General features: G+C 33.8%; 1 protein-coding gene across 5 annotated transcripts in view; it reads right to left on the bottom strand.

The window, feature by feature from the left end:
* LOC120776527 (protein phosphatase 1 regulatory subunit 12A) overlaps positions 1 to 22730 on the bottom strand; it is a 52059-nt gene extending 29329 nt beyond the window's left edge. For 2 of the 5 annotated variants that reach the window (XM_040107256.1, XM_040107257.1), the window contains exons 1-15: positions 22622 to 22730; positions 22162 to 22462; positions 21829 to 22088; positions 21663 to 21757; positions 20175 to 20327; positions 19529 to 19672; positions 19365 to 19458; positions 17169 to 17486; positions 16383 to 16532; positions 14269 to 14446; positions 7377 to 8972; positions 2947 to 3082; positions 2604 to 2876; positions 2422 to 2528; positions 748 to 810 (exon numbers count right to left, since the gene is read on the bottom strand). In XM_040107256.1, the coding sequence (XP_039963190.1) occupies positions 748 to 810; positions 2422 to 2528; positions 2604 to 2876; positions 2947 to 3082; positions 7377 to 8972; positions 14269 to 14446; positions 16383 to 16532; positions 17169 to 17486; positions 19365 to 19458; positions 19529 to 19672; positions 20175 to 20327; positions 21663 to 21757; positions 21829 to 22088; positions 22162 to 22462; positions 22622 to 22710 (3957 nt within the window). In that variant the 5' untranslated portion in view covers positions 22711 to 22730. The remainder of the gene's footprint in view (positions 1 to 747; positions 811 to 2421; positions 2529 to 2603; positions 2877 to 2946; positions 3083 to 7376; positions 8973 to 14268; positions 14447 to 16382; positions 16533 to 17168; positions 17487 to 19364; positions 19459 to 19528; positions 19673 to 20174; positions 20328 to 21662; positions 21758 to 21828; positions 22089 to 22161; positions 22463 to 22621) is intronic. The other 3 variants (XR_005705433.1, XR_005705435.1, XR_005705434.1) reach the window with 3 other exon arrangements.
* Between the last annotated feature and the right edge of the window lie 3469 nt (positions 22731 to 26199).

The raw sequence follows: 26199 nt of genomic DNA, 5'->3' as shown, positions 1-26199 counted from the left end.
CCGCCACCACTGTAGTTGTAAGTGCTTTTGAACAGCAACCCACGCAAATGTAGCCATAAATGCAAATTGCAGCAAACGCTCGAAGGTGTGACGCCATTCCAACTTAATTAGCTAAGGAAAATACTTTTTTTACACTTTAATTAAATAAATTTTACTTTTAATGTTTACCGCCCGTCGGGATGTGTATATATTGTCCGAAATTCGTGTGTTATGGACATGTGTATAAACACATTGAATATCAGCATTTTAAGGCAATCAAAAGATACATTCCATAAATTCGATTTTATATTGTAGTAATACAAAGAACCAAGTGCTGATTTAATTTCCGTGTAGTTATTAATGTACAAATGTATATTCATATGTACACTGGTACAAGTGCACATTGCAACTTATTGGACACTTTTCGCGTTCAAAAACGACAATTACACATGGATGCAATGTTCTTAGGTGTAAAGTCTAATCACTATAGCATAATAATAATAAAAAAAATATTGAAAGATTTATCTTAGCCATAAATAAAGTGTCACTTTATAAGCAGAAAATGTTTTAAAAATGTCAAAAGTTTATTTTTCTTATTTGTAGAAATATTGTATGCCTAAAATTAGCTTGTATATTGTTGTTGCCATTATTGTAAATATTATTTATTATTGCAATAAACACCACATCATCAATTAGAAATATTTATGAGCATACTACCCACAAATATTTACAATTGTTATAAGAAAAATGCATTTTAAAGACACTCACCTCTTTCTCCTTATCTTTCTCTTCCGCATCGTTTGCTGAATCTTGCCGCTCTGGATCGAGCTCCTGTAAATGCAAGCCAGAAAATAGAAACATAAAATATTAAAAATTTCGTATTGTAAATTTACGTATTTAAAATGCATAAAATTCATAAATTACCGCAATTAATCAAAGTCTATGTTGTGTGTACGTAAATACAACAGATGCCTAACGAATTGAAATGAACAATAAATTATAAAAAGCAAACAATTATACATTTTGCCGACACTTGCGCTTGTAAAATGTAATTGCGTTTCAAAATTTCATATTTGGAATACTTGTACTTCGCAAATTTGAAAATCCAAAAAGAAAAAAATCGGAATTATAAAATTTATCTCTTTTAAGTTTTTTGTTTGATGGATTTATAATCAATATTTCGAATAAATGTCAATCTATTTTGAAAAAATATCAATACCAAAATGTTGCCTGGTTTAAACCAATATTCACCATATAACAGGGTGTTTTTCAGAAGTACATAATTTTCTAAAGTCAAAACAGCCAAATCAGCTGTCAGAGTTTACTTCTCATTCGAAAATTACCTTCCAAGGAGTTACCGAGGTAGAAAATTTAATAATTGAGCTCTGAATAAGACAAGCAATGCCTCTATTATCTTATTCATTGAAAAAAAAAGGTATGTTCGGATGCGTTTCGTAGTTATCTGCTTTGAGCGCAATCACCTCCTAAGACCATGAACAGATTATTCGTTGATTGACGACTCCCTCCCATTGAATAGCGTACTTGAAGTCAAACTACCACCCAAGACAGTCGAAGAGCTCGAGTTGCCTCGCGAAGGTTAAACTCTTATCTATCCAGAATCGTCCCTTTTATGTCCAGAGTGCAATGAATACCCGCATGACTCTAACCACGACAGTCGGGTCTACGTAACCGGAACGGACCCGGATTTTTATCCGGCCAAGGACTGTCAACTAAGTAGAATTCTGCCGCTACAACAACAACAACCACTTATCTAACACCTCTCTACCTATGGTCTGACCACAACTTCTTGGGGAAAAACAGCACGTTTACTGGGCCTCCCGTCAGATTTCGATAACAACTAACTTGCGCCTTGTCTTCTAAACATAGTGTAGATAACTGTTACAGCTCTTTTGGTCTCCTACCTCAATATCAAGAAGTTTTTTTACTACGTTAAATTTCTTTTTGTGAGGCTACATCGAGTCAATGGTGTATTCTGCCTTCTACATGGGAATAGTTTATGATCGAAACGGAGTCGAATTTATATTCGACCAAGAAATGCCAATTCGGCAATTCCTCCAAATTTTTCTGTCGCAACAAAAATAATAAACAATTGAAAAAACATTTATGCTTGAAAAAGTCGTGAAAAATTGAAAACAGGGTGGCTTCCATAGAACGCTCTCTTAAAACAAAAATGTTGACAATGTAATTTTGTTTAGTTTTATAAGAAATAAAAATTGTGTACTTCTAAAAACACCCTTTGTATTAATTATAAAACACCCTACATGTACGGTATTTACGTCAATGTTCCGCGAATGTTCTAATTTCAGTTATCGAAAATACTACTATTAAGTAGTTGGTATTGCCAAGAGTATTTGCGGAATAGCATTTTTATGGCAACACATCAACAATTACCGTTAACTACTTTAAATAAAAGCCACTTACATCCATATCGATATGCACAACGCCGGTGGATCTTCGTTTTGGTTTCCTTCTTCGTTGTATAGCCGATTGAGCTGCCAAATTGCGGTTATCATTTTCTTTGTCATTATCTAGAAAAAATAGCAAAGAAATAGTTGAAGAAAAAAAAACAAAAAAAAAAAAAAAAAATCACAAAATTGCATTACCTTTATCGTCGTTAGTTTTAGACGCCGAATTAGCCGTGGCGGCTGTGACGTTAGCTGTTGTTGTGGATGCAGTAGACGTTGTCGTGGTAGCTGCTGGGGTTGTGGCGCTGCTGCTATAAGTGCTATTGGTGCTGCCACCGGTGAGTCGTCGGCCGAAAATGCTAACACCCTCGCTGTGAGTATCATTGCTGAGTAATGTGGTGGATGTGGTGGCATTGACTGGTGCGGACACAGGTCGTCCAATTGAGTTCAACGACTGATTCGACGAGTTCACTGTTAAGAAATTAAAATTATATTATATTATGAGGGAACGAATTATATAGTATGACTTAATGAAACTTACATGAATTACTGTTGATGCGCCGTTGTGATATGGTTGACGATAAATTGGCAGCGGCAATAACAGCTGGCGCGCTCGGTATAATTGTGCTGTTATTTGGCGGAAATGTATTCCCACTCGATGCATCTTCCAATTTGAACTAAATTTTGAAATTTATCGAAAATTTTCTTATATTAATAATTACGCCTATGACATCGGCTTGCATTATATGTTTGTTTGTATGTTTATATGTCAAATTAAGGCTACAGCAAAATGTGTCCTGATTGTGTGTCGATAGCTCGAAACCGCACGTTAATACAGGGTATTTATGTAAGTAGTCAAATACTTGGGGTGGGTGGTAAACGTTCTACGTCACAATTAGGTATGTTGTTGTATGTATGTTTGCAGGTACATAAAAATCGGGTACACCAAAGCACAGAACAATTTACGGATAAGCGTGTCAAGGACACAACTACAGGTTGCGGGAATGTTCTTTTTCTACTACTTTTTTATTTTTCAAAATTTCGAAACAGAATTTTTCTAGTTAACAAAGTTAAATTTGTAAGTTAAGTTTTCTTTTCAGTGTATAAATATATATTTTTACCAAAACCATATTAATGATTAAAAGTTATCTTTTTTTTTTTGAGTGTAATTCATGTGTATAGGAATCAGCCTCTATTGAAATTTGAATTCGATTGTTTTTTGATTGTGTTGAATACAAGAAAACATATTAATTTGGAAGTTTTCTTGGGTAAATATAAATGTTTACTTAACAGGTAATGTTTTTTACAGCTGATATAAAATAGGGTACTTGAAAAAAAAGTTAAAAAAATATTTTTCGAGGTTCAAATCGCAACTGGACTGACTTTCTGGCAAAATCACAAAGTGGGGTTAAGTCCTTGGAGGTCGCAAAAAAAATACTTGGCAACGTAGCTGAGGACTTTGCATTCAATTCTATTGAAATAAGAATTTGATTGTTTTTTAATTATGTTGAATACATAAACATACTAATTTGGAAGTTTTCTTGTGTAAATATAAATCTGGAACAGCAGACAGACATGACTTTCTGACAAAAACAGAAAGTGGGGTTAAGTTCTTGGAGGTCGCAAAAGAAATACTTGGCAACTTAGCTGAGGACTTTGCATTCATCAATCGCAATATTGTTGGTGATGAGACGTGGATTTATGAAAAAGACTTCACAGCCAGCGAATGGCGCTCCAAAAATGCGAAGAATCCGAAAAAATCATAATACGTATATGAGGCACTGAAGGCCATCCCAGCAAACTTGATCAGATGGTAAGATAAGAATCTTGAATGCCGTATCTATTTTCACATCTTGGTCTCATTAAGCCAACCAAAATAGGCCAAATTTAGTTCAGCATTGGCAGCAGAATACTTTAGTATAAAGCTAGAATGGTGGGGTTCCTTGATAAAGTCAGAGATAATAACGCATTCAGCAAGAATAATAAACGGTTGTATGTATGAACTTCGGAATAAATGGGAAAAAGTTTAATTTTGGGATCTCATGTGATGGCCGGACTCAAGCATCCGGAAAGACAATGTATTTAAAAACGTCAAAGGTTGTTGTTATTGTTGTTCTAGCGGGTACCTAGTCTCTGTACGATGGTAAGGATAGGATTAGCTAAGTTGTCGTCGAACTCATCTAGCAGAAGGCTTAAGAAACTTGCTGTTTCGACGCGGTCGGACCAAAGGGAGAGGGGTGTTAGATGAGTGGGTCTTTTCCCCCGGTATCATTTTTCATAAGTATTTTATTTTATGAAGTATTTAAGCTATTACAAAAACAACAATATTGAGAACTCATAAGTTGTAAATTATTAATCGAAAAACGTTAATTAGAGGAACTTTTGTTTAATTGTTTTGACATAAAAATAATTTTCTCAGCTTTCTTTTATTTCAGTGTGGCTTAACGGCACTTTTTTCCTCTAAATATGCTCTTGGTACCAACTTTTATAAAACAAAATCACAAAAATTAAACCAGTTGAGAAAAAACACACTCCCGCAGAAACGCACTAACCAAGTGGGTGTGGACTCTTGCTCTCTAGTCCCTCAAATCAAAGTGCCAAATGCAAACAAAATTATGAAACTGGACATAACATTATCACTGTTGTATACCCAACACTTATATACTTTAAAAATTTAAAAAAAATTTACATTTGGAAAACTAGCAATTAGTTGAAGCTTTTTCTAATTGAATTTTAGACACAGATGACAACGATTAGATGCGTGTGTTGGCAAAAAAGCAGCAAGGTGTTTTAATGGAAAAGCAGAAAAATGTGAGTACATCAACTGGTGAGTGTGTAGTGGTGCAAATTAATAACAAATACATACATATACACGTTATGCTATAAGTAGGCGGGTTGTAGGCGCTTAGTAGGCTACACAAGTTAAGGTTGATGTAGACATGTATAAAATTGTATAACAGTTAAGGATTACATTTTTCGTTTATTATTTACATTAAACATTAATGAGTTAAGCAACAACAATTAGTGGTGACAACAACAATAAAATGATGAAAGAAGGCATGAGTAGAATAGGCGATGTGAGAGATAGGCTTTACTAGTATCTACTGTTTTTAAATAGGTTTACAATACAAGCTACTAACTACTTCCAATTACTTTTCAGTTTAGGTAATAAATACGGGTAGTACAAATTTAATAGCTAATTTTTACAAAAAGGTATATAAAATTAATGAAGTAAAAATTAATAATATTAATTAAGTGTATATAAAATTATATTATGGTTTCAAAGTTAAAAATAAGTAATTTTGATATTAGGTATTAAGTAAACTTAACGTGAAATATTTATACAAATTTTGAATTACAATAAGTAATCTAGAGCACTTTTTATTTTATATACCTATTATTATTTGATGTTTGAGAAAATTTGCAAAAAATTTCATTATTTTATAAAGAAAAATATACCAAAAATCACGTATGTAAGTATTCACTTTTGTTTATTTATTTTTTTTATGTGGATTTTAAGGGATTACATGGGTTTACGGGTTTCAAAAAATCAACCTTTTTTTATTGGCTTATTAAATTCTACAACGCCTCTAGTATATTGTCCTAAATTTTCAAGTTTTTCAGAGTAATAATTTCGGAGATACTACCTTGAGAAATTGTGCGCTGGAGACTAGCTAGGCTAAGTGCCCCGTCTTTAAACCAGTTTTTTCTCGAAACTGTGTTTTTGAAGTCGGCTGGCAAGATTTCTCGAGAACTACTCAAGCGATCTTCATGAAATTATGTACAAGTCTTTTAGATACAATTCTTAAAGACTTGGACGAAGGATTTTTTTTTTTTTCGATTACAACTATTTTAAAAAACAAAAATATCGCGAAATTTTCACTGAAATTTTAATTTTTTTTGTAAAAATATCTGCCAAAAATCAAAACTTCCGTTTTTTTTACTTCGTCCTGCCAACGCGGGCGAATCTTTTTTCCGAAGGGTCACCGGAAATGGCGTCGTAATGACCGAGTTTTCAAAAATTTCAAAATTACTTAGTTAATAAAGTATGTTTGTAAAAGTAAAACATTCTAATAAAATATTTCATTTTAAATATGAGAAAAAATTTTTGAAAAAAATTTTTTATCCGAAAAAATCCATGTAACCCGTTAATAATATTTTTTTTTTAATAAAAATGTCCACTTAAAAAAATTCTTGTACATAAATTTTACAAAACACATTAATTTTTTCCTTACAAAGAGGAATTAAATTTTTTTCTTTAAAATTAAAATTTTTTATAGTAAATAAATTTTATAAAATTTATGTACAAAAAACGAAATTAAACTTTTTTCTCTTGTTTAAACAAATACAAAATTTATATAATATTTCACAGTTATGCGACTAATCCGTGTACCAATAAATTATGTTAATTAATTTTTTAAATTTAAATTATTATAATTTTTTATGGCCATAATCGGTTATTTACGTAAGTAAAGTGTATTCAAAAGTTTACAATTATGTTTTCATGACTGTCTGTATGTAAATATGCTTGGCTTGAAGCATTTTCTTTTGTCTTTTTCAATGCATATAAAGAAAATCGAAAAAGCTTTGTGTTTCGTGTTGGCAACGCTGGTGTTGATACTTTGACTTTTTTGATGGTCTGGTGGTTGGTGAAGGCACTACTAACAAAAATAACACTATAATATACAATGCATATAAGTTAAAATATATGCGTTTACTTCCCCTCTTGCACTTTCTAAAATAATTCATAACAAGTGGCGTATATCTCTACCAAACATTTGTACAAAAAGTTGATTTTTTTTTTTTAACTACGAACACGACAAACGAACGTACGCGTGTTGCAAACTCGACAACGTAGGAGTCGACAAACTGTTGGGTTGGTCTATTTTGGTGGGTATTTTGAATTCTTAAAAATCGTAATTTTTGTTTGGTTTTTGTTTTGTACTATGGGATCGTACAACAATGCATTACCTTACAGCCAGCATCGAATTTCAAACGCCAAGAAGGACGTCGCTCAGCCATTGTACTATTATTGCTACTGTTGCTGCTGCTCGGCGCCGTCGCTGTTGTTGTAGTTGCCACAAACGCTGTACCGCTACCGCTACTACAACTACTAATACTACTGATAGCACTTTGTAAGGTTTGGGTGTCATTAGATGACGCCTGAGCCGCTTGGCTCTCGTTGTTGCCGTGCAATGACAGTGAGGATGAGTCCAAGCTGCGACGACTGCTGAGTGAAATTTTACCGTAATTTGTTGATAGCTCATTGATGGCATCGGCATCACTTGCCAGCGACGCTGGTGGTAGTGAACGTGTTTTACTAACGACCGTCGACGATGACGACGATTCGTCACTATCGCCGACAGCGCTGTATTTGCTCGCTTCGTAACGTAGGCGTTCGGCTAACGTTAAGGCATTGTTGCTGTCCGGGTCGTAAGGTATACGCTTGTCGCGCAAGCGCACAGGACTTTCGAGTGTGGGCGTATTCGCGCTCGTGCTGGTGGGCGTGGCCGGTGTAGCATCTGTGGCATGCGCCACACTAGTTGACGCCACGCCAACCAGCGGCAATGGAATTAATGTGTTATGGCGTGCACGTTCAGTTTGTGTAACTGACGGTAACTCGACTGAGCTGTTGCCCGTGGATATGTGTGATTTAGGAGCGCTTATTTCATTAGTAGCCAACTCTTTGGTGGCAGAGCTTTCAGTCTTTTCATTTTCAAACTCGTTAATTTCAACAATTTCACTATCATCTGATTCCACCTCCTCTTCGGCGTCCACCGCCTTCTCTTCTAGCAATTCTTCTTCATCGTCCGCCTCTAGCACGGCCTGCACATCTTCGACCTTGATTAAATTTGCTATTTCTGTCGCCTCTTCGTTCTCGTTCTGCTGTTCAGACTCGCTTGACTCATCCGCATTCTCATTCTCAACGTCGACATCAATCTCAAGCTGGTTCGCACTCTCAGGCACATTTTCATCCTCCATTTCATATGTCTCGGCTTTTTTTCGTACCGTTTCGCTATCTAAATCGCTTTCATTGATTATGATTTCCGGTGGCGTGACCACTATCGTCGTTTCCACAGTTTCGGTGGGTGCAGCGCTGCCGACAAACGAATGACGCGGTGTCAACGTGTATGTGGCACTCACCTCTTCATCGTTGTCATCGGTGGTTGTGGCATCATCCGTTGTGGTATCATCTAGCATTGTTGCCTTCGTACTAGAATTCTTTCGAGTTGGCGCCACAATTGTGAAAGAGGCGGAAACATCCTCGCCATCATTGTCCACAGCAGCTTCATCATCCTGCTGATCACACTCTTTCTCTTCCTCCTCCTCCCTATCACTCTCCTCTGCTGGCGTGCAATCTGCACGACTGGCTTGTTGCTCTGTGATCGTTGTTTCATCGCCATCCGCGATTTGGCTCTGCGACGCGAGCGGCGTTTCTGTGGTTGGCAGCGTTTGTGTGGCAGCTACTGACGGTTCCGTGTGTGGCGGCTCAATAGCTTCAACTTCTTGTTGTTCGGATGTTGTTGGTATTGTTCCTGCTATTGCTGTGGCTACTTGCGTTTCATTCTGTTAATAATTTTGGTTTTTAGTTTAACGTAAACATATTTGCTATTGGGTTGTTGTAAGTGTTATATGTATGTGTGTAGTACGGTATATTTGCGCTACATACTTATATAGTAAGTATGTATGTATATCTAAATAAAAAGTTCCATGTTTAACAAAATTACGAAATACATCGCTCTACCGCATTTGCTAAACGCCATAATATTGCATTTGTTAAGGCGTTTTTTGTCGCGCTCATCAAAAAGTTCATAAATGCAAAATTTGTAATTTTTACAAAATATTTTTTTATAATTTTAAGATAAAATATTCATGCAAAATCCATATTGCAACTCATGCAAACGCACAAATATAATATTCACTACTGAATAGTTAGACAAAAACGCTTCGCAATGCTTATTCGTGAGATTTCGTTTTCAGCGGTTGCCTTTGACGATTACCTCGTGAGGTGGGGCCAACTTGTAGTTACTTTCATGACTTTTATTGTTTGATTTTGTTGCTTTTAACTTGCTATTCTTAAGATTTTTGCTCAATTTTATCGGAATTGGTGATAAAAACATTGCAAATTTATATAAAAGAACCGTTACTTTTCACAAATTGCAAAAGATCGCATCCAAAAATGTCTGCAATTGCGATAATATTTGAAAATGTTTTCATACAAAATAATTTATCGCGCTATTTTTGATATATTTGTACAAGGAAATGACGCCAAAAAATTATTTCTCTAAATTTTCAATACTAATCTTTTCAACTGAAAACAAACTAAACCAAAGGCAACCTAGTTGTAGCTTAAAACATTGCGAAAACAAATATATTTGATTTATATTTAAGGCATTGAAGAAAATTTTCAACCCAAATTCATATTATGAAAACATCGTTACGTTCAAAAACTTATATTCGAATATTATAAAAAATAAAAGTAATTACAAAAATTTTGTAAATTAATATCTCCTTCAACTTTTAAAGAAAAAAGTTCAACGTGTTAAAAATATATATTTCAACGTTGTGATTGTGAAAAAAAAAATTTCGAAGCGTTTAAACTTTTATTAAAAATGAAAAAAAGTATTGACGAAATTATTGAAACTTATTAAATTTCAATACATTTGCCCTTATTATTAACTCTTATTATTTACTTTTTAATCATGCGCCTAATTGTAGGCAATGTTTTTTTTTTTTTTCAATAGCAAAATGTTGAGGCATTAGTTGAGCGTGGCGATAAAAATAAACAAAGATCGAGGGAATCAGATTAATTCGTAACTTAATCTCAAACCACACAATTTGAAAACGAAATCTCATTTTGGAATACAGCAATAACAATAATCATATATGTAAGTATAAAACATATTTACGACTACTTCATAGATTTTACAAGCTGTGATAAAGTCTTAATTGTATAATTCAAAAAATATCAGCAAAAAATTTCAAAAAATCGTGTTGTAGACATATTTCGCAATCAGGTGAAATCTAATTTGGGATTAGAGAACAAAAACAAATTTTAATCATTGAAATAGCTTAATTATATTTCACAAAATGTTCTCAATTAAGATCTATATGCAAAATGTTGGCTTCTTAGTTTGTTGTAATCGTACGGGGTCGTTACGGTGCTTTACTCATCAAATCGATGTTTTATGTGCTCAAAAATGCAGTTGATTCAGAGGTTGTCGTGGTGAAGAGAGATCCTACTTCCGCGATTGGTTCTTCTGTTTTCTTGAAAGACTACTTGCAAGCACAGTTCTGTATTATTCCAGTGGTGTGGCTGCGACATGTTTAGTAAAAGACAACCTAACTTTGCAATTTTTTATCCATTATATTTTGACATTGTTTCAATTTCATATGAAACGCATCACTCAAATTCTTACGGTCACGCCGTGTGAAAAGAAAGTTTCTCTTATTTGGTGAAAAGAAAGTCCTTTTCGGACCAGCTAAACTTCATTGCTTATAACGGGTAATTCAAGTAGAGGTACTATTTTTAGTAGCTTTTTTTGACAGATCACGAGTGAGTAGTGTCAATCAGTCATGTTATTGTTGTTCCGTAGTGTTTAACATTTCACCGTGGAAAGGTTTACGCCTGAACAACGCTTCGCTCAACTTATGATCAACATAATCGGCCTACTGAGCGTACTATTCGCAACACCATCACCCATCTTGAGACCCGGCTTTCATTATTGGATAATATACGACCGAAAAGACCACACACAGTGAAGAAAAATATGGCAGCCGTAGTTGAGCCTGTACACGAAAACCGTTGAGAGTCGATTCGGTGCCGTACGCAGCAACTCGGAGTGATGTATGGAACGACTTGACAAATTTTACGCCGAGATCTTCAATTGAAAACGCACAAAATACGGCTTTTGTAAGAACTGAAGCCGCTTGACCTTCCTAAGCGACATTGTTTCGCTCAATGTGCTCTTGAAAAATTTCAAGAAGATTCGACGTTTTCAAGCTAAATTTTGTTCAGCGATGATGAGCGTTTATGTCTGTCTCAATAGGTATGTAAAGAAGAGAAATTGCCGCATTTAGAGCGAAGAGCAACCTGAAGAGATTATTGACGACTATTTGATGCCTGAAATTAAAGTTCGTGATCTTGGCGACATTTGGTTTCAACAAGGTGTCGCCGCTTCCCACACATCGGATCAAGCAATGGATTTATTGAGAGATCTTGTGATATCACACCGTTAGACTGTTTTCTGTGGGGATATGTAAAGTCTAAAGTTTATGCGGACAATCTCGCTTCGAGGCAGGCTTTAGAGCAAAACATCACGCGTGTCATTCGCCAGTTACCAGTCCAAATTCTCGAACGAGTTATCGAAAATTCGACTCAACGGATGGACCATCTGTGACGTAGCCGCGGCCAACATTTGAAAGAGATAATATTCAAAAAATAAATGTCAAAGATTGTTCTTTCGAATGATAATAAAAATTATCCATTAAATTTGAAGCTTTTGTGTTTTTTCTTTTAAAAAGTAGGGAACTTCGAAATGAATCACCCTTTATATTCTTAAACAAATTGAAACAGTGGTTGGAAATTGTTGTCAATTGCAATATTAGCGGTTTTTGCGTCAAAAAGACGGTGTGCCATCAGTTTCCGGTATAAAAATTTAGAACAAAAAGGCGGTTACAAGAAAAACATTCGTGAAGAAAACATCAAAGTATTCTACGACAAAAAAAATATAACTTACATTAGATAAAATATTATAAAAAGATCTTTATATTTATTTTGATCGGGCAGTTGTCATAGCAGTCTGTTCTGAAACCTTTTTTTGGAGATTGCAACGCTAAAACGCTTGGATAATAATCTATGCGAATCTTCGTTTTCCATACAAGGACTAGCAAACTTAATACACCTTTATATATATGTACATATGTACATCAGATATCAACCCTGGAGGTGCTTTGTTCGTCGATTCGGCTAACAGTCATCGTGTTTTGCAAACAGGTGTAAAAAATCGAAGCCCTTTCAGGGTTTAAGGCATTTATTTTAATTTTTTTTTTCAAAATTAGTCAATTAGTTTTCAAACGGTTTAAAAGATGTCACACCATGTATAAAATTAATATACAATTTAGACTGTAAGACAACTTGTAAATCAACTAAATAATGAATATCAAATACGTTTTAGAAAAATACAATTACAAATGTTTTTATAAGTGATCTAATATCAAATATTATTTAAGATATGGCATTCCTCATTATATATAAAATATACTTGCATAAAATAACTGTTTATTATAACATTTTACATATAACTTAGAAGTAAATTGAATAAGAAGACACTAAAATACAACTATGCAATACAAAACGACATTTTCCTTAAACGATTACGAAAAAGTGCTGCCTAAGTAAGTGACTAATTCAAATCAGTTAAGTAGTTAAAGATAGAAGTAGAGTTTGAAAGGCGCGAGTGTGTGTAATCCTGTGCAGATGATCTCACAAATGCATATTTGGATGCGATTAGGAAGTATCGGCGGCGGTTGCTGTCAGCTGCTGCTTCGTACAAGCGTTTACGCAAACTGCTTTTTATTATTATTATTGTTTAACTAACGTTGAATGCTTGTAAGCACATTGCGCTCTTTTTGTTTTTTTTTTACTTTTTATTTTTTTGTTAATGGCACGCTTGGCGCAAACTAAAACAAACAGCGCAATAATTAAAGCGTCAAAATGCACGAGAAAGGTGAATATAATTTTGTATAAAAAAAAGTTGATGTCTATATGTATGTTTGTGTATCCATGTGCTGTAGATTTAATGCGAATTCGTTGGCTTTCCTGCATATTGCTCTCTTCTGTTTGCCCTGCTGTGCTTGTATATACTATGTAATTATATAATATGTATGTACATATATATGTTGTTTTGGAGATAATTATTTGATTTTACATTTTTTGAAACAACGAAAATCAATACCGCAACACCGTCAGATAATAGTAGTTCCAAAGCCTAGGTGGTGGTGGTGGTGGGTGGCCACAAATCCAAGTAGTGAGTGGGGTGAGATATATAGTGAGTGAGATTTGAAGTGTACAAGTGGATTGTGGTGGATTACATTTGGTTTGGTGGTTGCTTGGTTGGATTGGGTGGTTGTAATGATATATTTGTAATTGGTGGTACTACGACTAATTGATTATCAAAAAACCAACAAACGATATAATTTATATATATATTATATATAAAATATTATAACCTAAATTTCATTTTTAATAACATTAATAATTATGTATAACAGCACCGCTTCCAGAAGCAATTTTTAATGTGATTTTAAATTTCAATACGTGGAGTATTGACTGTAACCAGCAACAACAACATGTTTGCTCATGATAGATAATAGTACAAACAAGTATATTAATTTTAGATGAGTTTTGGCAATTGAAGGTTGCAGTGGTTAACTGAATTTGTTTGTGGTGAATATGGTGAAATTGTTGGTTGTTGTGGTGGTGGTGGAAATGGTGGTAATTTTCTGGTGGCACAAACACCGGCGGGACATTGTACGTGACAAGATGATAGTTGTCTTATAGTTGATTTTGACTGTTGTTCAATTTCACACAAAAGTACAGTTATACAATTGACAAAGAACTGCATGACAAATAATGAATGTTTACAATATTTTTTCTTTCCTTTTTGTTGTAATTTTTCATTTTGTGTAGTAATGGTATTATATTATATGGCATATGTTTGTAAGTATGTATGTATATATGTATATAGCCTATTTAGTAATTAATAGCAATATATAAATATAAATTTATCGATTTTTAATTGCTATCATCATAAGCTTGGCGTGATAATTTGGACAGTTTTTCTTTTAATTGTGTACTTACGCTGCTGCTGTTATTGTTGTTGTTCATATTTGAGTTTTTCTTCTTGACCAACTCTTCGGCGCTCTTGATTTCGTCCAACGTGACACCTTGTGTGGAGCGACGCGTCTCACGCACGCGTTTGGCGTGTGCCTTGCGCTGGGTTTCGCTCTCCTCGTCACGCACGGGTGGCACAAAGGATCTGCAAGTGTGGTGGAAAGATGTTGCATTAAAAAGGTTATATGTAGAGTTTTTAAAAATATTTTTTAGATGATGTCAGTAGTGGGCTAGTTTAGAAGAACAAGAAGAAGCGATCATGCAGGGCACAGTATTGACGCGTAATGGTGTGAGTCTCGCAATTTCCTATGAAAATTTAGTGTTATTATAGAACATATTTCCTGTTTGTTAAAAAAAAGAGGGTTAATTGACGATGGAAGTTAAAACAGGATAAAACGTTGGCTGCACCGAAACTATAATACTCCTCACAGGTGCATTTCTTATGGCATAGAAGGGTACAAACAGATCTTTATCTTGATTTTGATCGATCATTTTGTATAGCAACTATATCCTCTAGTGGTCTGATCTGAACAATTTCACTAGCGATTATGGCGCAGCTTTGGGCAGTAATGCATGCCAAATTTCGAGAAGATATCTTGTTAAATAAAAAAGTTTTTCATACAAGAACTTGACTTTGATCGGTCAGTTTGTATCGCAGCTATATGTTATAGTGGTTCGATCTGAACAATTTCTTCTGAGATTATTGGCATTGCCTTAGACAATAATCCAATTCAAATTTTGTGAAGATATCTTGTTAAATAAAAAAGTTTTCCATACAAGGACTAGAATTTGATCGATCAATTTGTATGGCAGCTATATGTTATAGTGGACCGATATTGGCGGTTCTGACAAATGAGTAGCTTCTTTGGGAGAAAAGAAGGTGTGCAAAATTTCAAAACGATATATCAAAACATTCAGGAGATATTCAGGCTTTCAAATTTCCTCAAGAGAAAACGACATTGTGGACTAATGGCAAATTTTAAGAAATTGTGAGAGGAATTACTATTTTTAAGTCAAATAAAATTATCTTCTGGGTAATTCAGCAAATAATGTGACTGTTTATACATAGGTAGCTCATATTTCACAAGAAAAGTTTTCTCTGAGTTCTCTGAGGTTCATCGATATGATGAAGAATTGCTCGCAGACATTCTCATCATCAAACTGATTATTCCAAAAACAAATTGTTTTGCATAAAAAATTGTCCACTATATACAGCTAAGACTCGAGGAGTTTCCGAGCTGTTGAAACGAACCAAATCTGCGCTGACAAATAAACTTTTTAGTTTTTTTTTTGTTTAAGCAAAAACCATATTTACATTGTAAAAAATATTAATTCCTTAATTTAAAACTTTCTGCACAAGCTAGAGCTACGATTAGAAACAGCAGTATGCAACGTACAAAAAAAAATTAAAAATAAAAAATCGCGAAACAGTAATAACAAAAAACATAAGAAATAAGTAACACAAAATTAGCGGCGCATAAAAAAATTGGAAAAAAAAGTTAGGTTGAGACAACAGCAAAACAAACAGAGAGCGCAAAAATCTGTCACGACGATAAAACAAAATATTTACTTGAAGAAATTTTTGAAAATTGTGCCAGCTGACATTTTCTGCTTGGCGGCGACAGTAGTAGTTGGTGCAGCTGCATCGGGACTTGACGATGTTGACTGTTTAGTGTCATTATTATTGTTATTATTACCGTTATTATTGTTGTTATTGGCAGTGATCGTATTATTGACATTTGTATTATTATTATTATTGTTGTTGTTCTTATTATTATTATTGTTGCTGTTGGTGCTGATAGCACTTGTGGCACCTTTGCCACTATTTTGTGCGCTATGAAGGGGGGAAAATCATGATGTTGATAAGAAATTATAGAAAATGAACAGATTGTGAAAAAAAGAAAGTATGACAATTTTTATAAACAAACTAAAAAAAACGAGTAACAGAATTGCATGTGCAAAGACAGACAATGAAGAGCAGACTTCATATGGTGACTAAGACAGCTGCTTCGGTTGCTATTTTTCATTTATATTTTTTTGTTTTTGTGATAAAAAATATTTTTAATGCATTATCGACTCACCTGCGTATCGGTGTTGTAGTTGTAGTTGTCGACGGTGTGGTGGTGGTGCTGCCGGTTGTCGTTATTGACGTAGTCGAATCAGCTGTTGTTGGTGTGCTTGTTGTGTACGCCGCCGTTATCGATGTGGACGACGTGTTCGTCGAAATGGTTCTGCGTTAGAAGTAAATAAATGTGTTTTGAAATGTTACAAGCAATTTTTAAAGAAATTTTGTTAATAAATACATTTCTATAAACATACATACATATATACTATAAAATCAGCACACATACTTTTAATGATGATTATTAAAAATGAATTAAATTATAGCTGAGAATAAAGCACAAACGTAACAGATGAATGATTAAGCGAACCATTTTTTTTTAATTTTTTTCTTTAATTATTTCAAATATTTTTTTTAGTTTTAACCAATTTCTTTTTATTTTTTTTTATTTTTTTTTTTTTAATTTTAAGTTTTTTTTAATTAAAAAAATTTAATTGTTCAAAAAAAAACATTTTCAAACAATTTTACAAAATTAAATAAAAAAAATTTAAAATTTTTGAAAATGTTTTTTAAATTTAAAAAAATTTGTTTTTAAATTTTTTGAAAATGTTTTTTTTTGAACAATGAAATTTTTTTTTGAAAAAAAATTTCAAATTTGGTGTTTATACATACAATATATTTATTTTAAATTTTTTCTAATTTTTTAAAAAAAAATTAGTCATTTTCAGCATTTTTTTGAAAGTTTTTCAATTATGTTTTTCTTTTGTTTTTTTTTTTTAATAAAAATGAAAGCAAATTAACAAACCTGTAATTTCTATGATCTTTGAGTGATGCCGATCTTTGTACCGAATAATTTGGAATGGGCGTGTAAACGTTGCCTAATGCGCTTGTGGGATTATTGATAATGTTGGTGTTGATGTTACTTTTACTGTTATTAATATTGTTACTGTTATTGCTATTATTGTTGATGTTGTTATTGCTATTGCTACTGTTGCTATTGTTATTTTGGCTATTACTGTTACTACTGTTGTTACTATTATTGAGTTGTTGTTGCTTGGCCGGCAATATGGGGCATGAATTGGCTTTTATGCGTGCGCGCAGCTCATGATATTTTTGATAGAATCTGCACCACATTGTTTGCATTCGTTAATTATTATTATTTTTTTTTTTGGATTTTGCGTCATTTCAGACATTCGTGTATGCGTTTTCATTTCCAATTCATTAACAACCAAAAGCATTATTTGAGTTATTTTTTTGCATTTAAATTTATGCAACAAGCGCCAATGGTTTGTTTTATTACAAATTTTATTTTGTTTATTTGTTGTTGTTGTTGTGTTTGTTAGCAGGACGATTTGTGGTTGTTGAATGGTGATTGGTGAAGGTGTTGGTTGTGGTTGTGAGAGTAGTAGTAATGGTGGTTTGTGGTTTGATGATGTTTTTTGTTTTAATTTTTTTTTGTTTGTTTGAAGTGAGTATGCAAAAAATAATAAACAAATTAAATTTTTATATTAGTAATTTGGTCACAAATCATTGGTAAAATAAATATTTTACAATTTTAATATTTTCAAAAATAAAAAAAAGATATTATGATGTTTGTGTATGTGATACGTTGTCTTAAACACATGTTTCTATACATACGTCCCATATATACAACAAATTTGACGCAGACTGAAACATAAAGCCGAGTCGATTGATAAATAAAAAAAAATTTTAAATCTTTGTTACAACACCTTTTTGTCAACTTTGTCAGTCCGGGTCAAATTTGATCACATGTTATGTACGTATATTTAAGAAACACGCGAAAAATACCTTACATGTTTTCAATAAACGCGGTTGCTTGAACCCGCACGAATGCACATTTGCAACTACTGCCTTGAATTATTTCGGTTAGCGCATGAAAATAGCGCTTCTCAACTGTATTGCCGATAAGCAGCGATATCTGCGCGAATGCTTCAATTACTCGCTACAATTGTTTGCAATCTTATCTCAATTTCGACAAAATGTTTGAGTATAGATTTTTTATTAGAAAATAAGGTAACTAAGAATTCCAGAGAATAAAATAAATATGAACGCAATTGTTACTCATGTAGAGTTGTATGTGTTAGTAAAAATGAAATCACTTTGATACGTAATAGCGAATAAAAAGTGTCTGATATGTGCTTGAGAGGAATATGCAATCATAATTTTCAGCACGCATGTTTTTGTTGTTGCAGCGATAGAAAGCATTTAGCAAATGACCGCAAACACAATCAAGGTATATTTATGAGTTTACAGTTAATAAAACCAGGTTCGAACCTGGTTACGTAGACACGTTTGTGTAGGAAACAGAGTCCACACTTGAAATGTCGTAAAAATTCCCAGAATTGAGTTCTACGTTATCAGAAATGACTCGGATTTTATCCGCTGGGGTGTTATTTCGGCCCTGTTTAGATCGGCAATTTTTTATGGAAAACCGACTCTTAAGTAAGACTAACTGAGGTTGGCTATCCTGGCTTACAACAAATTTATGTCGAAAAAGTGAAAGTTTATAAGCCGTTGTGTATAATATAAAGTCGAAAACATAATCAATGAAATTTTAAAATATTTCGACTTTAAGAGAGGAATGAAGTCCGATTATGTGTGAATAACATTTCAGAAATTATACGCACTGGGTTCCTCAACCTCCTCCTAAATATTTTTTAACTATAATGCTTATGTAGTTTATGAAAGCTCAAGTGCATAAATGAAAAGCAATTTATGACTGATAATGAAAATATGCTCTGGTAAAAATTTAGCAAGAAATATATATATACAAATATACATAACCAAATAATCTGTGCGCATGAATTTAAAATATGAAAAGCGACTCTTCACATACACAAACACACAGCATAAACAAATCTTTTCAATTAATTTTGCCAAAGAAAGTAGCTAATTTGCAAATAACCATAATTTGTGCTTAAAAAAGGATAAATAAATAACTTAAATTTAGCCACCAAAAGTGGGCGCTTTTGTTACTCACTTCTCATCATGCTCGAAGCTCTGAGTGCGTCTTAAAATAACATCTGATGTCTCTGTGGTGTTGTTAGTTTTACTAACATCTTTTTCAGGAACTTCTAGCAAATGAAAAAAATAGACAAAAGCATGAGTAATGTTATTAACAAACCATTGTAAGGTATAACTCACGAATTTTCGTTGGACTTTCATTTTGTGTGCGCGCTCTTGCCAAGCTGTTGCGTCGCCATGGCGCTTCATCCTCAACCGTTTGGTTGTCTGTTGTAGCAACGGCGGATGGTTTGACAGTTTCATGCGATTGTTTTGATTTCTCATCTGCAATAAAGCAAGATTTTATAATAATGCTGAGTTTGAAAAGTGAAATTAAAGCCATGAAAAGAAAACTTTTATTTAAAAAAAATGGCAAAAACTCAAAATAAATTATAATATTTCAAACATTTAGAGTGGAACGCAACGGTATAAACGATATTCAGATTTTGTTTACAAAAAAATACTGTCACGCTTAGGTCAAATTAATATTAAAAAGAATACAAAAACAACACAAATAAGTATTACCAACGCCAGTCACAGTTATGGTCACAGTAAAAACGAGTTATAGGCCAAAAAATTGAAATAACGCTAAATATAATCAACCGCACATACATACAAACATACAAAACCAATTTCAAAATATAAAATAAATATAATATGTAACTTCTACAGCATATCCGCAACATAGGGGGAGTAGCAAATTCCTTTCCACCCCCCTTCGTCACGAAATGCTGTAGCACTATAAAACAAAAACAAACACACATACACACGCATTCACCAAAGATACCTTCAGGTTCAGATAGGCTGGTCGAGTGTGAGCTCTCTGTTGAGTCGGTGAGTTCAGAGTCAGTTTCATCATACTCTGCTATACGCGCCAGATTATGAGGCTCCAGCTGATCACTACTATCAATCATTGGCAGTTCATTTTCGGTTATGGAAGCTGTTAGGCAAACATATGTATTTACAAGAAACGCATTTTGGACAGCACACAATGGACACGATGAGCCGGTTGGTAATAACGGAAATGGCAGCCAGAGAATTCACAGTCATTCATGTACAATTGGGAATAATGCAATACAAAATGTTCATATGTATGTAAATAACTTGGATTTACTCGTGAATATTTAAAGTTTTCGTGTAGAAAATGCCAACGAATGCAAAGTTAAAATGTGAAAACCCAAAAAAAAAAAAACAATAAATATTTGTGTACGGTAAAATGGCAGTGCGGGTGTACAACTCAAGTGTGTGGCAGTAGAACTTATTTTTTAATTGTATGTATAAAATTTAAACTAATGACAGTTAAGCTAGTGCACAAAGAAAGCAGTTTCTTAACGGCCATGTGAGCCTAAAGAATTGAGAGTAACAATGAGAATGAAAACCAAAACAAAAACGGCAACAAACAGCGGGAGTGGACAATAAAAAATTGATTTAAGAATATATTAGTTTATAGTAAATAAAAGGATTAATTTAAACACAAAAAAACATTGACTTCGGCTGCACCGAAGCTTTAATACCCGTCACAGGTGCTTTATAGTATAAAAGGTATACAAAAATCTGTATGATGATATCTATTAGTCATTTGTCGTACAAAGATATTTGCTATAGTGCTCCGATCTGAACAATATTCAGAATAATCTATGCCAAATACATATCGTAAAGATATCTTGTCAAACAAAAAAGTTTTTCATATAAAGACTAGAGTTTGTTCGGTTGTTGTTATAACGCGTACTTAAAAGTTTTTGATCGCTTGTTGTTTTTGTTGCGGCATAATTCAGCCGAGTTGACAATTCTTAACCGGATAAAAAAAATCCGGGTCCGTTCGGGTTACGTAGATCGTGGACTGTCGTGGGAACGGATTGGTCAGTTTGTATGCTATAGTTGCCAGATCTGAACAATATTTTCAGAAATTGTACTGCTGATTCGGACAACAATTCAAGCCAAATTTCGTTAAAATAATTGACATATAAAAATTATTCCATACAAGTACTGGATTTTGAGCGGTCACTTTGTATGACAGCCATATTCTGTAGTGCTCTGATAACAACGGTTCCGACAAATGCGCAGCCTTTTGATGAGAAAAAAACGTGTGCAAAAAGTCAGATCAACGGCTCAAAAACTGAAGGCCTAGTTCGCGTAGGAACAGACGGACGGACGGAGAGAGACTTAATATACCCTGGTCATGGTATAATAATTAAAGTATGTTTAGCTTATGTTTGATGCGTAAACTACAAATCTATGTAAGTACTAATGTATTTACAGATGTGTGCGCACATACCATTCGCTTGATCCTTTGACTGATCCGATTTCACTTCCACTCGTATGATTTTCGTTGGCGTATTTTCAATGTGATTTTCAATTTTATCTGAGATTCTGTGTCATGGAGAGAAAGAGAGAGAATAAATTACAAAACATCGTACAGAGATTTCAATGAAACGTGCAACCTGATTTGACTAGAAGGACGACGTTTGACACGTTTGTTGCTGGTGCTACGCAATTCCTCCAAGAATTTCGCCATTTTACGATCGGCCACATCGATGCACGTCTGACCGGCATAATTGCGTATATCCATATCGGCCATGGCATTGACCAACATATCGGCGGCCTCCTTTTGACCCCAATGTGATGCAGCATGCAACGGCGTCCAGCCGTCATTGTCCTGTTTATCAACATTAGCGCGACCGGCGAGTAGTAAACTTATAACCTAAAAGATCACAAGAAAAAGTTTTTGCATTTTTAATGAAATTATGCTTAAAATGCATTTAATAAACGCCCACCTTTGTATAGCCCTTTGCTGCGGCTACGTGCAGCGCTGTGGCACCTGTTTTCGGATGCGGCCGATCCACTTCGGACGCATCGCTGCGCAACCATTTCTTGGCATCACTCAGCATTAGCTGCTCCTCCGCCTGTCGCGCCTTCTCGCAGTCGATATTGTGTTCAGTCATCACCTTTTGCATGAAATCCATCATCGCCAAATGTTGTATATCGACAGCCAAGTCCACGGCCAAGTCACCGTCGCTATTTACAGCGGCCGGATCGGCGCCATGCTCCACCAAATAGCGGGCTATGCTCACGAAGCTGCCCACAGCAAAAAAATAAAACAGAATATGAGCGAGAAGTAAACGAAATAAATATTGCGAAAGTGGTGGCAGAAAGTGCAAAAAATTATTTATATTTTGATTATCATTTTACTGGCAATTTCGCTTTCAAAAGCATTTCGGCCAATTGGCTACTCACCCACATGAGGCGGTGGCATGCAGCGGCGTCCAGCCTTCATTATCTTGTCTGTTTATATCAGCGCCATGTTCGATTAGAAATTCAACCATTTCAAGATTATCATCAATGCAAGCCTAAAATAAATGAAAGAAAGCGTGAAAACGTTTCATTTTGCTTGACATATTTACATTTGTAAATTAAACAATCATACAAATTAAATGTTTAGTTTACAAAATTTTCAAATAAAATCTAAAATTCCTAATAGCATATTTCTTTGAACTCTGTTGCTAGTTTGAAAAATTAGTTAAAAATTTAAAATTTAATAATTTAAATTTAAAAAAATAGTTAAAAATTTTAAATTCGAAAAATTTATTGAAAATTGTTTGACATAATAAAAATGTAACAGAATTTATAAAAGTTGTATTAGTTAAAGCTTAGGATTTACAAAGCCTCTATTTGTTTTGGCTTTAACTACACTTTAGGTGTTGAAATCATTATACTATATTGAGAAAAACAATTCCAATCCGCTGCTTTTTTGATCATTTTAATATTCCCTTAGGTGTGTGACATTGCTGATATATGTATGCCTAGATGTAGGCAACATTTTTATCTTATTGCCTCAATGCGTGAAATAATCGGATCAGAATGAAATAAGAGAACTCAAATAAATATTATAATTGAGTGAGAAGGGTTTGGGTCAATCTGTAGTCAGCTTAAGCACGTAAAACTTTAAACGAGTTTTTCTCAGAACTGCATTTTATGGATCTGACGGCGATGGATTGGGAGAGAACATTGAATTTTAGTCGCAACTTCACAGTATAGCTACTTAAAATGTCCAAAAACAATTATTGAATATTGTTACAAGTTTTTCCTGCTTTGGAAAGGCTTAATCCTTTAATAGAGCTGCCAACTGACCTATAATAAATATAATAATAATAATAAGTTGGGAATAATATTTATATTAATATAGAAAGTGTAGGAAGCTTGGAATCTAGTGTATCAAAGTGTTAATGTTGTACTAGCATAAGATATTTCTCAAGGTGCGGCTAAGGGTACAGCTCGGGCTGGATGTATATGCTCCTCTACAATCGGTAAATTTGGCAATCTGATGGTTTGACAATCAAGCATTTACACTTCAATTCTTATACGTTACTGAAGACAATTTAACCTATAATAAAAAAACAAACTAATAATCCAGTCTACTTGAATTTATTCGTTTGATAAATACCAGAAAATTTGGTAGAAAGTTCCAAAAGCATTGAAATCAGTTACTTAAATGTAGTTCTGAATCCCAAACTTAAATATATGTATCTACGAGAGCACCTAAGAATAATAGTTCGAGAACAACAGAAAGAGTCTAAATGACAAGCACATGAAAAGCAACAACAAGCCCTTTTCCTGTGCTAGCAGTAGGATATATTCATTACAATTGTACCTAACTTTTTATAATATAAGTAATTAGCTGTTAACCAAAAACTGACAATGAATTATCAATAATTTGGCTAAAGAGACGTGAGAAAAACAGCTGATATGCTCAAATGACAAGAAGAAAAGCTGTGAAGAAACGTCATAAAATCCAGTATAGTTATGAAAAACAGTCTTTTAGGAAATCGGAACACAATTCACAAATAAAAAAAAGTTTTCCATATACATAAGGGCTTGCCCTAAATTTCGTACAGATGTTCTGGCAAATAAACAAGTTTACCATATACATATGTACATATGCACTTGATTTTAGTCCATTTTCAGATCGATATCTCAAAGACTGAGGTACTAGTTGGGTTATATGCAGACGAGGACATACCTAAATCGACTCAGCTCATTATGCTAATCATTTATTAATACATACATATGTATATTTATATTTCAAAAGCTCTACGACGTTTCCTTCTGGTTGTTACCAACTTCGTGGCAAACTTTATATACCCTACTCACGGTAACAGTCGTTAATACTTCTAAGCTATATATTAAATTTCCCGCAGAGAATTTCATAAGAAGTCTAAATTGAGCATATGCAAAAAATTGCAATCAATTTAAATATAAATAAATACTACAAATAACCACTGAGGCACTTTTTACCTAGAAAAATGAAAAACACTTGAGTACAAAGCACGTAAAGCGATAAAAAAAAAGTCGAAAATAAAAATTGGCGTCATTAGCACACCAAAGTAATAATGCAAAGAATATTAGTTGTACAGCGATTTCCCAAGAATACACCCAAATTACAACAACAGAAATTGAATTAAATTGATAAACAAAAAGAATAGTTACAACACAACAACAAAAATGAACTCGTATGCCGCGATAAATTCAAAGTGAAAAGTAAAATGGACTTCGCACAAAAATGACGATGATATCATCGCTTCTTCCAGCGCTCGACAATGCCCTGCACCGATTGCGGAATAAGGTGGTACGCAATGGTGGAAAAATAGTACGCCTCACGCCTCTTTCACGCATACACACATTCACACACAAATTGGCATGTATGTATGTATGCATAAACAATAACAAATCAGCAAGTATAGTAATATTAGCAAAAGGTGCAAATATCCACATTGCCCATATGAATTCGCCGTCGATGGTTTGTTTCATATTTTCGCTATCGCTCAGCGCTGGGCGCATTGTTTAAACTTTATAGCACACATTCTGATAACGGCACATTGAGAATAGATATAGGAAAGGAAAAAAAACATTAAATATATTATATATCTATACACACATATGTATATGCCATTTTGGTCAGCCAAACAAGCAGTCATGCCGATTTTGGTGTCTTCGAAGGAATGTCTAAACGCCACTTCAAAATAGCGGCGCCGCCGCCTGCCACTCAGCTGACTGTTACCTCTCTATATTTTCTATTATTTGTTTGCCTTATCAATTTGCATAAAGCATTCGGGTTTGCACAATCGAAAATGTATCTATGAAATTAGATTATTTATGAGGAATGCGATGACTGTTCGAAAGCCAAACGATTGTGTGTTCTACATTCAAATTTATACACGAAGAATTTGAATTAGAAAGATTTAAAAATCGTAAAGTTTATACGTGAATACTTATTGGTTATGTAATATAAAATTTATGTTCGAAATTTTGAAAAAGTTTGCGGGAATTTCCCCACAAGTCTGTTATGTATTAAGGAGGTATAGCAAGTCAGAAAGAAGTCGTTTTTTCGAACATTTGTTTTTGAAGGAGCATTTTATATAATAAATAAATAAATAAAAACATCTAAGGAGTTATCCTGCCAACGCGGACGCATCATTTTTCCGACGGGTTACCGGAAATGGCGTCGCAATGGCCGAGTTTAAAATATATTTTTTTTCCATTTCCATTTCCAATTTCAGAATTTCTTTGTTAATACTGTATGTTTGTAGCAATAAAATATTTTATTTTTTATATGCGAAAAAAATTGTTTGGATTCGGATCACCTTCAAATTTTTGGAGAATTTTTTCAAATACATGTATCTACATACGATATCTATGCGAAAAATCGGATGAATATTACACCGTAAATGCGTAACATATAAGTTTTTGTTGTTTTTCAAAACCTTTCTTAAGTTGCCATAATTAATTTCTCAATTTTTATTGGGCATTGATATAAA

The sequence above is a fragment of the Bactrocera tryoni genome, chromosome 5 (genome assembly GCF_016617805.1).
Source record: "Bactrocera tryoni isolate S06 chromosome 5, CSIRO_BtryS06_freeze2, whole genome shotgun sequence".
In the NCBI taxonomy this organism is placed as follows: Eukaryota; Metazoa; Arthropoda; class Insecta; order Diptera; family Tephritidae; genus Bactrocera; species Bactrocera tryoni.
Note: the sequence above shows the minus strand (reverse complement) of the source record. Positions and strands in the feature narration are given on the sequence as shown.